A 17,672-nucleotide genomic window follows, 5' to 3' on the forward strand; every position below is an offset into this window, starting at 1 on the left:
GAAAGCGGAATGCTTCTTGGTCTATGCGGAACGTACATGTACGCTGATGACTCTAGTCCGACATCGGTCCTCCAGGCAGGAAATCGGCTAATACTTCCCAAGCGCTGCGGCTCATCTACGCAATGCGCCCTTGTTGTCGATCCAATTCTAAGATTGAATCAACTGGAAATTTCTTGCAAACATAACGGATGTAGTGATTTTTAGAGACAATTGTAACTCAAACACAACGCAATATTACGAGGCGAGCGAAACAATCGTGGAGGCTATCAAGTGTGCTGTGTGGAACAAGACATTCCGGTACCCAGGTTATAGACATCATCGTCATTACGATAAATGATAGGCGGGTTGAGCGCATGTTACGACAAGAATCTTGGCTAGCTACTTTTAGGTATCTTCGATGGCCATGATTTTATTAGCTACTCTAAAGCTGCCTGCGAGCCACTAGTCCCCACGATATTCGCTCCCGTCTCGCCACCCATGATATGTATGTAAGCTACATTGGTTTGCAGCCATGTTTGTACGAACTTTCAGACAGTGGCAAGGGCACTTACTTATGGATTGTACCATATTGTCCATAGATTTCTGCGGAACAGGCGTTAGACTTGGAAGTTTTTCAGCCAGCTGTTTTCCATCTCTCAGAGGTCAGATGATCCGAAGACGGAATAACATCTTTCTTGAGCTTCTTTCAGCGACATCGTGATGGAAAGTTTTCCACTTCCGAATGAACCCCGGAAATTCTATTAAACGAATTTACATTTTCCTAAATGCTTGAGGGCTAATCCTTCTTGTGTTTCTATATAGATAACGCGCCTATCAGGCAGCAAAGTATGGTGAATGGGTAAGTAGACTTGACAACTACTTTATGTGATAATCTAATCAGATTTGAATCACTTGACATATCACTTAGGTCCAAATATTAAAAGATTGCAATTCTAGATGTGGTGCCTTCTTCATGATACCTTTATCACTGTAAGACCTTGCTCGAACCGTTAATGTTCTTAGAAGGGTCCTACCTACGCCTTTCGGCTTCAACACAACCGAAAGGTCGGCTCTGCTGACGTGTGTACTAACAGCACTGTCCCGCAAGACCAAGTTCAAAATTCAACTCAGTAGTTGAAGAGAGCGGTAATATGTAATTTGATTTCCGAGGTGGTCTGAGGCCGCTTCGCTCTACGGCCTGGCCAGTACCACAGCCGGTTCGACATGTGGAACAAACAATTTGGCCTCAAAATAGACCCAGGGAGGACGGCAAAGGCCACAATTCAAGTATTAGGTACATCAATATTATTAATGGGATCTTCATGAGCTCGGCCGAAACGTTCGGACGTCGGTAGAATGAATGTGATGGAGATGTAAAAGACGGAGCCCAGAGCCACCCGGTCGGCTGTGAGACAGTACCGAGATCTACGTTATGTTGTTAATAGCGCCCGCGTCTCGGGCCCGGCCGAGCTGGGAGTAAAACAATCTCCACTTAGTATTGCACCTACTCTAGGATGACTTTGGCCTTAAGCCCTCCAAGACGGCGGAGAGATCACTCAAAACCTTCATAGACTTAATGCTACCTCACATTAGGCTTCTAAAAATACTTCAAAAACATACCAGAAGCAAACAACTCGTGAAAGAAAAAGGCGTCTTCCGTGAGCCTTCTACGTCAGTTGATGCCGTTGAGGGTGCTGGTGAACATCCGTTCTGTACGGAGCGGAGGATCCATTGACCTCCGGAAGGCCGACGGACTTTTCGCTTGCGGTGCCGGCGTCCCGGATGACACACAAACTTGCTGCAACCCGCTCCGCACGGCTTACGCAGTCCGGTTAGTGTCTCTCAAGCTAGCCAGTCAAGCCAGTACCGCCCGCCGCCCATTCAGCCCTACACGAAAGCTTGTCGCGCGGGAAAGAAAGCTTGAGGCCTTTTTTTTTTGCCACCGCGACGCGAGATGAACTCGTTAGTCTGGGGCCCGTTAGATGGGAGGCATGGTCATCGGCCGCGCGCGGCTTACTTTCTAATGCCGAGCGCGGCGCAACGAGACGAAACGAGACGAGGGGTGGTTTAGGCTTGCTTACTACGCAAAAGACTGCATGCTCAGCGTCTCGCAGTGGCGCCGCCACTAAGTGTCTAAGTGTGTAAGACGGGTACTTGAGTAGGACTATGTATGTCGAGGTAACTTGCCGGCCCTGGAATGTTGGACGATGCGGTTGGTCACAATGTTTGTCTGGCTTTCTTTGTTTAACTGTCGAACAGTATATAACTGTCTCGGTCCCAGACATCGTCTCAACTTTTCTAAACCCTCAAGTCAGTACTTAAGCAGCGCATTACCAACTTTGTCTTCTTCATCAAACAATCTCGGTCAAGTCCATCAATCACACCCATACACAATGCACGCAGCCCTCGTCAACACCTGGGGCTCACCCCCGACCTACACAACCGTCCCGGACCTCCCAGAACCATCCCCAACACAAATCCGCCTCCGCGTCCTCGCAACAGGCGTTCACCGCCTCGTTCTCTCCCGCGCCTCGGGCAAACACTACACCGCTTCCACACTTCCTCACCTCCCCGGTGCAGACGGCGTAGGCGAGGACCCGACCACCGGTCAACGCTACTTCTTCGCCGCCCTCGCGACAGGCACCTTTGCGGAATTCGTCAACGTTGACCGAGCCGCTGTATCACCGCTCCCAGAGGGCGCGGACGCTGCTGTCGTCGCTGCTTACATGAATCCCGTCATGAGTAGCTGGATGGCGCTGTCTGCGCGCGCGGCACCGCAGCAGAAAGGCTTCTCTGTCGCGATCTTGGGTGTGACAAGTGCTAGCGGGCGCGTGGCTGTTGATGTTGCTCGTGCCAAGGGTGCCGGTCGGATTGTCGGTATCGCGAGGAATGCTACTGCCATGGAGGAGATCCCGATCGACGAGCGCATCATTCTCAATGGTGAGGAGACGGACTGGTCAAAGCTGGGCGAAGTGGATGTTGTACTGGATTACGTCTATGGAAGCCCTGTGGTGGAACTGCTCAAGGCCTTGCCCAAGTCGGAGAGGGAGGTGCAGTATGTACACATTGGCTCCGTGTCTGGTGATGGGGATATTACTCTCCCTGGAGCCATCTTGCGAGGGAAGAGGGTCGCGCTCCGTGGTGCTGGACCGGGCAGCTGGCTCATGAGGGAGTATGCGAGCGAGCTTGGTGGAATGGTTGGTGTGACCGCTGCTTTGAAGGGCAAGGAAGTCAGGGTGATTGCAATGAAGGATGTTGAGAAGGGATGGAGCGAGGCGGGACTAGGCAAGACGCGTGTTGTTTTCGTGAGCGATGATCTTGTGAAGTCGTCTTGATCCTTGACGAACTATGAGCACCAAGATGGAGTTTAAGATATCTTACTTAGATTGTCAAGTTGAGATCTCTATGTTAGTCAGGATATTCAATACGCGTCACAGATTTGGGCAATTCTCATCGCATCCGGTGCAGCTTAGATTCACTACCTAGACAACTACCTTCTCTGCTAGCAACCTGAAGCCAAGCCCAATCATGCTACATCTTTCGTCAGAAAATAAGCACGCAATGCCATTGAAAGGGACAACTCACAAGTGAACCACGGCGAACCTACAGCCGCCGCAACAGCCTGCGCCACAAGCTTCTGGATCTGCACGCCAGGGTGGTAGTCATTGAACCACAGGCAACTAACGCCATCAGCATTGTAGCACGTGGCGTCGGGAGCGCCGTAGGCGGTCGGGTTGTTAATGGCCTTGTCGAACGCGGGAGTGGTATCGACAACCCAGGATGTGATGCCCGAGTTCTTGGCCTTGAAGGCGGCGAGGTTGCTAGTGATAAGGTCGTTGTACTGCTTGATGGCAGCGGCGAGCTGGGCGTTGGAGTCGGCGCCGTTGGCGAGCATAAGGGGAGTTTTTTGGGTTGCTGTGCAGATGAGGTTGTTAGTTTGATATGTGGTCTCTGCGAGTGGTGCTTCGTATGACCAGCCATGTCGGACTTTCTGATCATCCTTCCAAATGGAGGGGACAGGAAAACGGGAAAAAACTCACGCGGAACACCAAGCAACACAAACTTCCTAACCCCAGCATCATACAAGATTTGCAACTGATCAAAATACCTTCCCAAAACCTGAACCAACAATGTCTCCCGATTCGAAAGCCAAAACGCGTTTCCCACATCGTTGACGCCCATCCACACGCCCACCAAGGTATTATCCGCCGTCCAAGGCGCCCAGCTCGGCTTGGACGCCAGACTGCGCGAGAACTCAGCCACCTGGTCGATGAAGCTGAGCACTGTGGTGGCGTATGGCGCGATGAGGCTCGCGTCCGTGGTGGCGCCGCCGTAGGCTAGGTTGTAGGAGTAGGTCAGGGAAGCGTTGAACTGGGTGACCATGAAGCCGACCCAGTCGAGGCCGCCTGAGGCGGTCCAGCCGGGCAGGTCTGGGTTGCCGAGGGGGTTTTGGGGGTTGGGTTTTGTGGAGTTGATATTGAAGCCAGTCTGGGAGTAGGAGTCTCCGCTGTTTGTCTTGGTGAGCTTCGTTTCTCTTGCTGTGGAGTATGTATGCGGTGTGACTTACAAGGTGATGAAGTACTTTGGCCCCGAAGGAGACGGGACGGAGGTGGCCGTTGATGCCGGGGCGCGGGAGGAAGAGGTGGTGCGGACGGAGGTCGTGGTTGTCACGGCGCGGGTGGTCGAGGCCGGGACGCTGGTGGCTTTGGTAGAGGAAACGGCCGGCGCCGTCCCGGGAACACATTGGTCTACAGCCAGTCAACCCTAGGTGTCCAACATTCTCTCCTCTCCCAACGCGGGATTTACTCACAATACCAAGCATTCTGGGAGGAGCAATACGCTCCCGAAGCGCAGCTAGTCGATCCTGTCCATCCTGTGCCGCCACACTGTCCCCAGACGGGAGCTTGCGCGTTGGCAGTGAGGGCCAAGCCGGCGGCGACGAGGACGGATGCCGTGATGCGAGCCATTGTCGTTGTGGATTGTGATTCCAGAGGGAACAGACCAACCTAGCAAAGCCACAGACCCAAGGGATGGGCAACAAGGCAGGTCGTCTTTATATAGACGCGAAATTTACTTCTTCTCTCTTGGCTGCTACATCACCCCATCCCGCTTTCAATATCTCTAGTGGGAACCTCCATCCGTGAACCCAATCCTAACCGGGAAGTTGATCGAGCGATGCTTCCGAAGCCACGAGCTCTCAAAGACTCGTCTGAGCCCGAGGGGGTTCCCTACAGTCATTGGCGGGAAAAGGATCGACAGTATCTGGGGGACCCCTTCCCTCTGTCCCCGTTCGTGCGGAGATTCATCTCGTGCCTGGGAAGAAACGGCAAGCTCGCAGGACCCAGGTCCGCGGTTCGCTTTGGTAAACAACCCGACCATACGAGCAAACTGCCAAACATTGAAAGAAGGAGGGGGGGGGGGGGGGAAAGCTTGAGAAGCACACCTTGACAAGCGTGACAAGATGAAAGTGGATCATGGTGGGCCGGCAGGCCGGGTGGTAGCGTGGTTGTTGATGCGGGGACGCGGAGGGAGGGCATCCCCGACCCCAAAGAGGCAACGGGCGGGATCCACATTGGATGTCACGGCCGGATGAGCGGGATCTTCTAGGAAGTTGGGGTTTGGACGGTCGTCTTGTCAGGTGTCCAGCCCGAATGGTTATATTGCAATATGTGGGTTTGGAAAGCTTAAGAGCTGGGGGGATGAAATGTTTTGATTCTTGATTCACCTTGGTGGGCTATTCCCGGTCCGTTTCCAAACATTCAATACCCGATCATCTATGGACACTCTGTGAAGAACGCCTCGTTTAGAATAGGGAGAATAGGTAGACTTCATGTATGAGAACTAGAAAAACTCATCACGACTCCAAGATGGGGGAACGCCACGGTCAAGAACATAAGTCTTTCGGGTGACTCTAACTGACAGCTATGGATAATCGTAGGGACAGTGGTATATCTCAAAAACCAAATAACCAAACCAAGCATGAAGCAAAAACAAACGACTTGACGTGGCAAGTCACCGACTGAAAATCCAGTAGATCCCAACCCCAAAGTTTTTTTCCCATCCAATATCGAGAAAGCCTTCCTTCCGGCCCAATACACCAAATCATACAAAAAGATACAAAAAGATATCATGGCTAAAACAGACTTGACGAAGGAACACAAAATCTTTCCCCAACCGCGTCATCAAATCCATCCATCCGCCGACACCCAAGCTGGAATGCAAAAAAGAAAAATGCAAAAAAGCATACGTAAATGCAGCGCAGACATGATGGTACATAACATATGCTCAGAGGAGGTATCGTAAGAAGATTTTACAGCCCTTCTTGGTTCCCCTCTCACTCTCGGGTCTAGCCCGTAGAGTATAGTATCGGCATTTTATGCCTTGTTCTTCTCCTTGATGTAGCCGTCGGCAACCTCAAGACACACTAGGAACGAAAAGTCAGTCAAAGCCCAGAGAAAAGCAAAGGGGAAGAGAAAAAACTCACACTTTGCAACACTCGCGCTGCCCAGGATCTTCATCACAGAAACATCCCGCTCAATCACCTTCCAAAACCATCCCCTCACCTCCACAGCAACAAGCGAGTCCATACCCAGCTCGCCTACGCTGTGCTCCCCCTTGACGCTGCCCTCGCCCTGTCCGAGTACGACCTCGAGGTACCGCGCAAAGCCCTCGGTTAGTACGGCCGCAATTTCTTCAGCACCGCCCTCGACGGCCTTGATCTTCTCCTTGAGACTCTGCTTGCCCTGGCCCTCACCCTCGGCGCCCTCATCATCCTCTTCAAAGGTGAAGTGCGAGAAGCGCGGGTCAATCTGCCAGTGCAGCTTATCCTCGCGGTTGGCGTTGTATCGGCTGAGACCAGTCGTAATGTCGTAGATCTGGCCGTCGAGGGGGCGGCCCGCGACGATGGCCTCGAGGAACATGTGGTGGATGTCGCGCTCCGAGATGGGCGGGTAGCCATCCTTCTCTAGGAACGCGTAGATGTCAGTGCGCTCGCGATGGAGGAGACCGAGGCCGTAGATAACACCAATATTGAGGACTGAGCCAGCCAGGCCGCGGATGCGACGGTTGGCGGCGAGGCCGTTCATGTACATATTGGCTGCCGCGTAGTTGGATTGTCCGCCGTGGCCACCAGGCGCCGCGAACGACGAAGTCATGATGAAGAACTCCATGTCAGCCTCGCAGAAGATTTCATCAAGATTGCTTGAGCCAACAGTCTTAGGACGCATAACCCTGTTCCAGGTCTCGACATCCATCTGCGCGAACACGCGGTCGTCGAGAACCATGGCGCCATTGATGACACCAGCAACAGGCGGCATCTCCTGCGCTAGCCTTTGCTTGAACGCCCGCACGCTCTCGATGCTGGTGACATCGAGCCTCTCGATACGCACCTCGCATCCCTTGGCGCTAAGGTCGTCGATCCACTGAGGCTGCATATTGGGGTTGCGGCTGGCGAGGACGATGTGGCGCGCGCCGTGCTCGAAGAAGAGGTTGCACAGACTCTGACCCATGTCGCGTGTCAAGCCGACGAGGACGTAGGTCTTGTACGGGCGGAGGAGCTGCGTGCCAAAGAGGGGCTTGGCAATGTGCTGCACCTCGCGCTCAGCGCGCCAGTCGAGGATCTGGAAGGGCTTGCTGCTGCCGGTGTGGTCGAGGAGCTGAGGGACGGAGATGGATTCCAGAGCCGGGAAGCCGATGCGGCTGTCCATGCTTCTGACGTTGGTGATTGCCTTTCCGATGGCTGTCTCCCAGAGGTGCTCAATGTCCATGGAGTCACCGAGGGCGACAACGTGCTCGGAAGTGAGAAGAGAGAAGCGAGAGTGGTACTCGCAGTTCTCCGGAAGGCAGTCAAGGATGGTCTCGGATAGCTCACTGCCCTCGGGCAGGAAGTCAATGACGGAAGCACCATGGGCAGGAAAGAGTGCCTTGAGCTCGCGATTGCTGGCGTAAGGGTGAATGTAGCGTTGATCAAAGGACTTGCGCTTTGATCCGTTAGTGGTGCAAGCAATGACACTCGCACCCTTTGCCTCAAAGACCTCCTTCATGCACTCCAAGAGAGCAGCATCAGGCTCCAGGAGAAGCACAGTTTGCTCCATCATGTCTTCGGCGACGGACAAGGCCACGAGATATCTCAGGACGAGACCCAGGAGGAGCTTGGGCTCAATGTTGCTACTGCTGAGCTGGAAGACGCAAGAGTTGGGAACGGTGACGTAGGACGAGTTCGACTTGGTCATGGCAAGGCACAGCTCGCCTGATGTGACCTCCTTGCCAATGCAGACATGAGAGGCGTACTTGAGTCCAAAGTTGATGACTTCGACTGAGCTGTACTTGACTTGGATGACGCTCTGGTCGGGAATTGCCACGGCGTCATCAATGTCGGTCTCCTCGACGATGTTGGCAGTGTAGACGGCAGAGCCATCGCCAGACTGTGTAGAGATAACCTCGACGCATTGCTTCAGAGTGTTGACCTCGTCAGCCACAAGGCGGCGAGGGCAGTTGACACGGTCATTACCTTCCTTCCAGGGAAGAAGACGAGGGATGAGCCTCTTGCCATGCTCCATGAAGATCTCATTCTCGTGAGACCACAGCAACTTGCCATCCTGAGCAGCGCTGCGCAGCGTCTTCATGCTGAGACGGAGGAAGGTCTCGGCGACGAGGTCGCTCGAGTCCCGACGGGAGTCGAGGTCGAGCATCTGCAGCTTCAGGCTGGGGATCTCAGCAAGCATGGAGCGACAGAAGCCGAAAGTGGCCGCGTGCTCAGGGTTGCCAGCGCGCGAGTTCATGGTGACCCAGAGGACAACCTTCTCAGGCGCCATCAGGGCACGGAATAGATCAAGACGCTCGGGCGTCATGGAACTCATCATGGGCTCATCCAAATCCGCAAGGAAGATGACGGAGCTGATCTCGTTGAAGATGGCAGGCTGAAGAGAGTCCAAGTCAGCGATGATGTCAATGCTGCTGCACAACGGGTCCAGCTTCTGATGCACCTCGGCAGACAGGTCGGCCGTGTTCTCCTGTGCGCCAATGATGAGGGTGTGGCCCATAACCTTGGGAATAGAGCTGTTGAGGGGGCTGAGAGCAGCCTGCTTGATGTCCGACTCGGCCTGTCTGACGATGAGGGAGAAGTCAGGAGCGAAGAATTGCTCGGCATTCTTGGAGACGCGCGCAAAGCCGCACTCGTCGAGAAGGTCAGGCCACTCGGGAGGAGTAAGCGGCAGATCAGCCTGCCTCCTCACGCCAAAAGCACGACGAAGTCTGTCACGAAGGGGGCTCATCGACTCATGGATGAGGATGAGGAAACCACCAGGCTTCATGAGGCTCTGGACCTGCTTGAGCTTGGAACGCTGCTCAGCACCCTTGACAATCGAGGTTGTCAGAACGACCATGTCAAACGGCTGGAGAGATGAGTTGTCTTCGTTGTCAAGGATTTTGGTGTGCTCAGTGTCAATCTTCTTCTTGATCGCGTCGGATGAGAATCTTGCCATCAGGTCCGGCTCAGTCTCGTTGCCCAACGTATAGGAAACGAATGAGCCCTTGAAGCCGTCAATGACGTGCTTTGTGAGCGCGGTCTCGGGGTCAGTCAAACCAAGCACTCGCATGCGAGGGTATCGGTGAGCGAGCTGGGAGACGACACGGCTGACATGGGAGCGGAAGCGATGTAGCTGCTTGGCTTCCTGGATGATGGTTGAGAGCATCGCAGGGAGCACATCGGGGATGTTCTCACCGAGCAGCCGGATGAAGCTGAGGGCGTGCTGGAAGGGAGACTGCAGGATGTAGGCGTCTAGTGTCTCGGCAGTGTCCTGTTGCCAAGGGCTGATAGTAGCCTCGGACGGTCTAGCCTTGGGAGGCGACATGGGAGTGGCCGGCGGGGTGAAGAAGTTGGGCGACGACGAGAGTTCCTTGAGCGAGTCGTCGTGGATGTAGAAGCGCGCGACTCTCTCGCAGGCCTCGAGCAGGATGCGCTCGGTAGCAACGTCCTCTTGGCTAAGGTCGGCAGCAATGATCTCGTGCTCAGGATCCAGATCACACACGGTCGTGAGATAGAGCTCCTTATCGTCCTCGGGCTTGGAGTTGGCAAAGGAAGCGACCATGAGACCCTCAACCTGGATCTCCATTTCGCCGTCGGGGTTGTAGATGCTCATGTCACCAACAAACTTTGTCGTCGCGGTCTTAGTGCGAGGAATCTCCTGAGTGATGACAGAGTCGACAACTAGCGATGCATTGTCTGCAGGCTTACCATCGCAAAGCGCGAGGTTGAAGCGAATCTTCTCAATGCTCCTGGGGAGGAAAGAAGTCCAGAGAGACTTGTCACCGGGCGAAGCCACAGCGGCAAAGACGGAGTGGAAGCAGCTGTCCAGGGTGGCAGGGCTGACGCCGAGTCCGGTAGTATCGGTGTTGTGGAACTTCTGGAGCGTAGCCGAGCAGAAGTTGTATCTGCGATCAATGCTTTGCAGAGCGCGGAAGGGGCCAGTGTAATCCAAGCCGATGTCCAACATCATCTGATAGAAGGAGTCGGTGTCGGCAGGAAGAGTTTCAGCCATCGAGGGATCGCGTGTGGGGAGGGCATCTTCTGATGGCTCGCCGAGGTAGATGCGAAGATTACCAGTGAAGTTCTTCTGCATAGGAGTGACACCATCGGCGTAGCATGATGTGATGGTGAAGACACCCTCGATAATCTTGCCAGCCAAGCGGCCCTTGGTGGAAGGAGGCGCGATGCTCAATGACACCAAGATTTCGACACCGTAAGTATTGGCCTCCAGGGAGATACCACTCATGAACTCGAGATCCGTGAGCTCAACAACCGAAGCCTCACGGCCATTGAGAACAGCCTTTGCAGCATCCAGTGCAAGCACGCAGTAGGCAGAGGCAGGAAGCAGAGCCTGGCCCTGGAACTTGTGGTGCTGGATCCAAGGGACAGTCTCAAGCTTAAGGATGTTGCGCCATCTCAGCTCAAACTCCGTGTCATCGCGAGTACGGACACCGAGAAGCTCATGAGGTCCCTTCTCGCGGAACTGATACTGGTGGGCGATGCGAGACTCGCGGAAATGCATTTGGCTGTGGTCCCAGGGATAGGAAGGCAGCTCGATTCTCGAAGACGAGAGACCAGGCTGAGAAGACTGTGCGACGAGGAGTTTCCAGTCGATGGCATCGGAGCCAAAGTAGTTCCAAGTAAAGCCCAGGAACTCGGCAAAGGCGTGTCTGTCGTCTTTCTTGCGGTCAAGTAGGCCGGCATACGACAGAGCGCCACCAGTGGCAGCTTTGACGGTCTGCTGGACGGGACCCTTGAGCGCGGGATGAGGACCGACCTCGACGGCACTGGCAAAGGGACCCTGGGAGCTGAGAGCAAGATCAATGGCCTCGTAGAAGGAGACGGCCTTGACCATGTTATCCTTCCAGTAAGGGCCCTTGAGCTCCTCGATGCTTGGCTCTGTGCCATCAGCATACACACTGGAGATCCAAATGGTCGAATTGCGCTGTCTCGGCTCAATGCCGCAACCAGCCAAGTCTTCCATGTACTGAGCCGCCGGTCTCTCCATGTGAGCAGAGTGGTAAGCAGTGTCGACGACGAGAAGACGAGCGAACTTCTTCTCCTCAGTCAACTCAACCTGAAGCGCCTTGACAGCGTCCACGTCTCCAGAGAGAGTAACACTGGTCGGCGCATTGCTGGCAGCGACCCAGATACGACCCTTGATGTCGTCCCGGACGCAGAGAGCCGACGCCTCAGCGCGGGTCATACCGACAGCCATCATCATGCCCTTCTGGCCATCCTTGCCGCCGGCAAGGTGAGCAGACATACCCCTGTAGTAGGAGATGAGCATGGCATCGCGAGCGCTAAGCACGCCGGCGGCATAGGCAGCACTGATCTCGCCGGATGAGTGGCCGACAACGGTGTGGAAGGAGACATTGATACTGCCAAGCAGGTCGATAAGAGCAATCTGCACCGCAGTGCAGAGGGGCTGAGAGAGTGCGGCAATGTTGATGCGGGAGGCATCATCCTGATGGATGAGCTCCTCAATGAGGGACCACGTGGGCGGGTGGGGGCAAGACTTGAGAACCTTCTCGAGGTTCTCAATGGTGTTCCTATAGATGCTGCTGGAGTGGAAGAGCTTACGGCCCATGCCGGACCACTGCGCTCCCTGACCAGTGAAGATACCGAGAATCTTGACTTCGCCGCCGTCGAGCTTGGCGCGAACACCAAGCTCAGGGTTGGAAGAAGACCCGGCTTTGGAGAGAAGGTTGTCGAGGGCGGCAATGACTCCATCGCGGGAGTCCGCGCTGATGGCGGTGCGGTAGGTCAGGGCCGAACGATGGGCGTACAGGTTGTAAGCGACCTCGTCGGCCGACTTGTCAGTCGACGCCATGAAGTCACGAAGGGCCTGGGCCACAGCAACAAGAGACTTCTGTGACTTGGCAGAGATGACTAGAGGAAGGCCGACAGCGGGGGCTTCGGCGTCATAGGGTGTGGTGGTGAGCGACGAGACTGGTGCCTCCAGTGCTGGAGCGAAGTGCTTCGCGACTTCATCGTGGATGCTAGGCTCGTACTTCTCGAGGATGGCATGGGAGTTGGTGCCGCCGAAGCCGAAAGAGTTGACGCTTCCTCGGAGGGGCTGTCCAGTCGGGGCCTGGGGCCAAGGGACGACATCGACAGGGATTCGGAGGTGTCCGTAGAATGGCTTCACGCTAGGGTTGAGGTTGTTGAGATGCAGGTTGGGTGGAATGCAGTTGTTGATCATGGAGTGGGCCACCTTAAGTAGGCCAGCTAGACCCGCGGCGCCTTCCGTGTGGCCGATGACCGTCTTGATGGATCCGACTACAAGCTTCGTATCGTCACTCTCGGCAGTAGTCTTGGCCTCGTTGCCGAAGAATGCCGTTGAAATGGCCTCGGCCTCCCTGGGATCTCCGGCCTGGGTGCCAGTTCCGTGAGCTTCAAAGTATTGGGGTCTATCACTGGGATTCTGTGAGTCCAGGCCGGATCTACGGTACGTGTCCCGAATCAACTCGGCTTGGGCGAGGGGGCTGGGCATGGTGATACCCTGAGTGCGGCCGTCCGAGTTCACACCAGTCTCTCTCACAATGCTGATGATGGAGTCGCCGTCTCTCAAAGCCTGAGACAGTGGCTTGATGAACAGAGCCGCAAAGCCTTCACCGCGGGCGTATCCGTCTGCACTCACGTCCCACATCTTTGATGTGCCTGTAGGGCTGAGCATGTGCAGACTGGCCTCGCTGATGAATTGCTCGGGGGTGATCATCAAGTTAGCACCGGCGACACAGGCCATCTCGCACTCACCGGACCGGAGACTCAAGACGGCCTGGTGAAGAGCGACCAGACTTGATGAGCATGCTGTATCAATGGTCATCGAGGGACCACGGAAGTTGAAGAAATATGAGATTCGGTTGGAGAGAATAGCCCGTGAGTTGCCTGTTGCGAAGTATTGATTCGATGTAATGTCGTCTCTTTGGCATAATGAGTCGTAGTCTGCTGTCATGAGCCCTGCGTATACGGCAACCTTCTTGCCAGCGTATTTCTCGAGTGTATATCCGGCCGATTCCAAGGCTTCGTAGACGACTTCGAGGATGATGCGTTGTTGAGGGTCGATGGCCTCGGCCTCCTTGGGTGTGATGTTGAAGAATCCTGCGTCCCATACACGGTGATCTTCCTCGAGAAAGTAGCCCTGTGTTGCGTTGGTTGCTCCATGGTATTCGCCGTCTGGGTGGTAGAAGCTTTGGGCGTTAAACCGGTTGCTCGGGACCTCTTGTGATAATTGTCTGGGGTTGGTGAGAAGATCCCAGAGTTTTGTTGTTGATGTTACGTCGCCAGCGAATCGACAACCTGTGCCAACAATGGCTATAGGCTCTGACTGGGGTTTCTTGTAGGTAGACATTGCTGTCAGGGGTATTTCTAGGATAATTAGGTATTATGAGGGGGTTGGAGAGAGAAAAGAGAAGAGTATAAAACTCCGTGTAAGTCGTCGACACGTGGGCTGAATTGTCCGATGCGTGAAGATGGAGGTAAGAGGTATAACAATAGGGAAGAATGGGAAGGGCTGTGGTGATCGAGGGAAAGACATCATACTGGACGGTGCGATATGAAGGGATATATAGACAATCAGTTGATGGCAGCAACAATATCAAACCTCGCGATGGTTCCTCCCTGGCGGACAGTGTCGATTACATGACGCCTGTGCCCCCATGTCAAAAAAGTAAGGGGGCAAACCGCCTTACTCCGCCTAGACCCAAGCACCCAGAAACCCAAGACCCAAGATCCCAGATCCCCCACGGTACGGGGGTGTGCTGAAGAGGAACTGGGGGGGATCTGGGAAGGGGAGGGGCGTAGGGGGCGTGTGGGAGTGTGGGATGGAAGTTGAGTTGAGGTTCGGCGATGGTTTGTCTGTTGGTGGATCAAAAGGGGTGGTTCGGAGTTCCGTGGCCGAAGAATGTCTCGAACGGTCGCCGGGATTATTTGGCGTGCACGTTCGGCGTTGACTATTTTAGTTGCCAGCAAACAAACGGGATTCCGACTATTATTTAGTCAGCCAGTCTCTCGATCTCGGTCTCGCAGACGCCATCGGCCGCCCGGGAGGCTTGATAAGACGGCGCCTCTTCTTCAACGACGGCTCATCCAGCGTGTGTAAAAGTGACTTACGTCTGTTTCGGCGCTGGGAGCAACCGATGTCATCAGAGACTCAAGAAAGAGAGACCTAACGACGAAAACGGTCCTGTACTCAAGAATTTCGGAAGCGCGATCCGTTCCGTAGTGACTTTTAACTTTCACAAAGTCAATGTATCAACGTGCATATCTTCCTCGTGGAGAATATGGGGTACTTGCACATGAAAGACGTTTCTTTGTCCCGCGTGGTTCAGATTGAGGCTGTCTTGGCTCCTCATGTCTAAAAGTGACTCCATCCGATCCTATGAACTCCATGACACAACTCCATCCGTCGTCCAATTCTCCACACTAAGCATATTGAGAAGCAAACCAAGGCCATCAATACAGCAATTTGCACTATCTAACATGATTACACTCCTTGGCTTCGTCTTCATCCGTCGAGAGAAGTCTCCATTGCCTTCCGTAGATCCTTTAGTTCCTTGCCTAGGCTTTCTTCTTGCCTCTTCAGTGCCTGAAATGAGACATCGACTACTCCAGAGAACATTGAGGCTGCATCAGGGGCCTTTCCCGCTGGTGAACCATCCGATCGCAGAGTCGGATCGAGTGATGCAGATGCTCGCCGCATCTGTAAAAGAAACTCTTCCGCTAACTGAATCGTGAGAGACATCTGGAGGGACGGCGCCGAGTCGACGGCAAAGGAGCCCACGGTGACGCCAGGAAGTTTCCATGACTGAAACAGGTGACCCGACTCAAGCTGATTTAGCTCTGAGTGAATGCAGCTGAAGACCTTCTGGTACATGTCTAGAAGCCGAACATACGTCGAGAGGACGAAGAGACAGGTCGCCGGATCCGACAAGGAGTTGAGTCCTTTGGCTAGTACAGAGTTCCCGCCATCGCTTGCGGGAGAGGCGGCCTCCATCGGTGGAGACATTTCCGCAAGAAGGTCAGCAAAGTGTCGAGAGAGTTTGAACATCTCATCAACTGGGAAAGGCGCCAAGGTTGAGCTTCCGTCATCGGGCGTCGAGGCTATGCTGGATCGGCCGGGCTCCTCGGATGAGTCGATGTGCGCGGGTAGGTTTGACGAGAGCTCAAAGAGCCTGGAGTTGACTTCGGTGATGCGCGGCATCCACTCTCCAGTCGATGGTCCTTGGCCAGCAGCGTACGGCCGGAGCATGATCTGCCTTGTTCTTTGCTTGACACGCTTCCTTGCTCGCCGTGGTGGAGTAAAGTCATGCGGCTTACTCGATCTTGAAGAAGATTGCCTTTGCAACGCAGGGCTTCCGAGATAGACCCGGCCGACCTGGTCTGCTTGCGGTGCCATGGGTGAGGTGAATGCCGAGTCTGAAGTTGCCGAGTGGACTGGGCTCCACGGATGGGTAATGGAATCTCCATGTCCTGACATCAGATCGTCCATGGCTCCGGTGAAAGTCTGGGGTAATTGTTGTTGGTTTGTGCTGGGTTGATAGAGGCCGGCAGAGTTGCCGAAGCCAAAGTCGAAATCGACCATGTCAAGCATGGCCTCAGGTGAAACGACAGCATTGTCTCCGAATGCCGTGTTACCACAGACGGGACCACCATGTTGGGTCTTGACGATAACTACACGAGGCAAGAATCATCAGTAAAGGGAGGATTATTCTAGACAAGTCAAAGACACCTAAGACTCACCTTGATCGGACTGTGTGACTTGGGCGGCCCCGCTCTCTGTACGCTGCCGCTTGGGAGTCGGGATGGCTCTTCGTACAACCTCTCCTGTTGAGCCGTATTGGTGGTGGTTGTGGTTGTGGTGGTGGTGCTGCTGCTGCTGCTGACTGTGTTGCTTGCGATACCGCAGAGAAGGGCTCGAAGTGCACTCTTCCTTGAGTCTGATACAGCGCTCACAAGCTTCATCGCCGACGCGCTTACAGCTGAGCTTCTGCCTATGACACCGATCGCAGGCCTTCCGAATCGGACCGTCAGACATTGTCACTGCCATGGTTCGGCGTTTGCAAAACAAGAACAATTTGCGAGGGAATTCCAGAGAGTCGGGGGTGAGGGGAGGTGTGTAGTCAAATAGGCCTGGATCCATTCGACCAAGAAGTGGGCTGCTCCGATCCCTAGTCAATGAGACAGCTACACATGAATGCTTTTCTCTCGACCAGGGACAAGAGTACCGTTGATGAGGTGCAGGGCAAAAAGAGAGAGATCCAGCGAGCAGGCGAGGTACCGAAGAGCATCGACTACGATACGACCCGAGCTGATCCATTCCTCGCCGCAACCATAGCCCGCTCGGTCGAAAAAGCACTGGATGTGCCGGGCTACCTTGATTGGACAGTCATCGGCTAGCCTTGGAGCGAGATAGTAAAACATGGCGAATATGGGCGAGGATGCTGGACCTTGTCCTCTCGGACTGGAAAGAAATAGCATCTGGGCTAACCTCCCCAGAACTACGGACCGGGATATGGGAAAGGTATCCGTACCTCTGGCATGGAAGGTAGCCTGCCTGGTAGGTGTTCGTAGGAGAAAAAAGGACGACGAGGAGGGAGTGGAAAGGGGGTGTACAGAACAACTACAGACAAGACTCAAGTCTCCTCCATCCAGTCAGTCCATCCAGTCTGGTTCGTTCGAATCGAGCAGACAACAGCACCGCTTGCTCGCCTGGACAACCAATAGGCACTTCCCCGGCGGCCCAGCACCACGGTACAGACCTTGCCTGACTTCAGCGATCCGATGTTCATTACTAGACAGTATGAGAGCACGATGCCTGAAAGAAGAAACCTGCTCCACTAGCTCGCAGACAGAAAGACAGAGAGACAGAGAGAGATACACGTCTCCAGTCCCCCAGTCTCTAGTTCTCCTCTCTTCAATCTGCACACTGCACAGAGCTGCACTAACCAGCCCAGGATCACTTGCAAGGGGCCGGAAGATCCACCAGGGTCCCTGTCTGTGGAGACGATGAAACATGCAAAAACGAAGTGTCAGAACTCAGAAAAGGTTTGGACAGATGTGGCATGGAAAAAGGACAAAGAAAGCTCTCTCCAGAGAGAGAAAACATAAAGAGCTTTTTTTTCCCACCATGACGGGCCACCATCCGCCAGGTGTGGCGTCTGTC

At 54.4% G+C, this 17,672-nt stretch overlaps 4 protein-coding genes across 4 annotated transcripts; 1 reads left to right on the plus strand and 3 right to left on the minus strand.

Moving 5' to 3' along the window:
* Positions 1 to 2,372: 2,372 nt before the first annotated feature.
* CPAR01_13360 (quinone oxidoreductase) lies at positions 2,373 to 3,314 on the plus strand (the record flags this gene model as incomplete). Its single annotated transcript, XM_060497614.1, has 1 exon — positions 2,373 to 3,314. One exon carries the CDS (start codon positions 2,373 to 2,375, stop codon positions 3,312 to 3,314), a length of 942 nt encoding a protein of 313 aa, XP_060344007.1.
* A 191-nt stretch (positions 3,315 to 3,505) lies between these two features.
* On the minus strand, positions 3,506 to 4,946 carry CPAR01_13361 (fungal cellulose binding domain-containing protein; the record flags this gene model as incomplete). The annotated part of the gene is made up of 5 exons (XM_060497615.1): positions 3,506 to 3,510; positions 3,565 to 3,894; positions 4,020 to 4,486; positions 4,547 to 4,727; positions 4,790 to 4,946. 5 exons carry the CDS (start codon positions 4,944 to 4,946, stop codon positions 3,506 to 3,508), a joined length of 1,140 nt encoding a protein of 379 aa, XP_060344008.1.
* Positions 4,947 to 6,353: 1,407 nt separating this feature from the next.
* On the minus strand, positions 6,354 to 13,859 carry CPAR01_13362 (beta-ketoacyl synthase domain-containing protein; the record flags this gene model as incomplete). Its single annotated transcript, XM_060497616.1, has 2 exons — positions 6,354 to 6,403; positions 6,464 to 13,859. The coding sequence occupies 2 exons, from the start codon at positions 13,857 to 13,859 to the stop codon at positions 6,354 to 6,356; spliced, it is 7,446 nt and encodes a 2,481-aa protein (XP_060344009.1).
* Positions 13,860 to 15,014: 1,155 nt separating this feature from the next.
* On the minus strand, positions 15,015 to 16,930 carry CPAR01_13363 (uncharacterized protein; the record flags this gene model as incomplete). The annotated part of the gene is made up of 3 exons (XM_060497617.1): positions 15,015 to 16,180; positions 16,250 to 16,677; positions 16,788 to 16,930. The coding sequence occupies 3 exons, from the start codon at positions 16,928 to 16,930 to the stop codon at positions 15,015 to 15,017; spliced, it is 1,737 nt and encodes a 578-aa protein (XP_060344010.1).
* Between the last annotated feature and the right edge of the window lie 742 nt (positions 16,931 to 17,672).

This window comes from Colletotrichum paranaense, assembly GCF_030867605.1.
Source record: "Colletotrichum paranaense strain IMI 384185 chromosome Unknown Scaffold_12.1, whole genome shotgun sequence".
NCBI classification, from domain to species: Eukaryota; Fungi; Ascomycota; class Sordariomycetes; order Glomerellales; family Glomerellaceae; genus Colletotrichum; species Colletotrichum paranaense.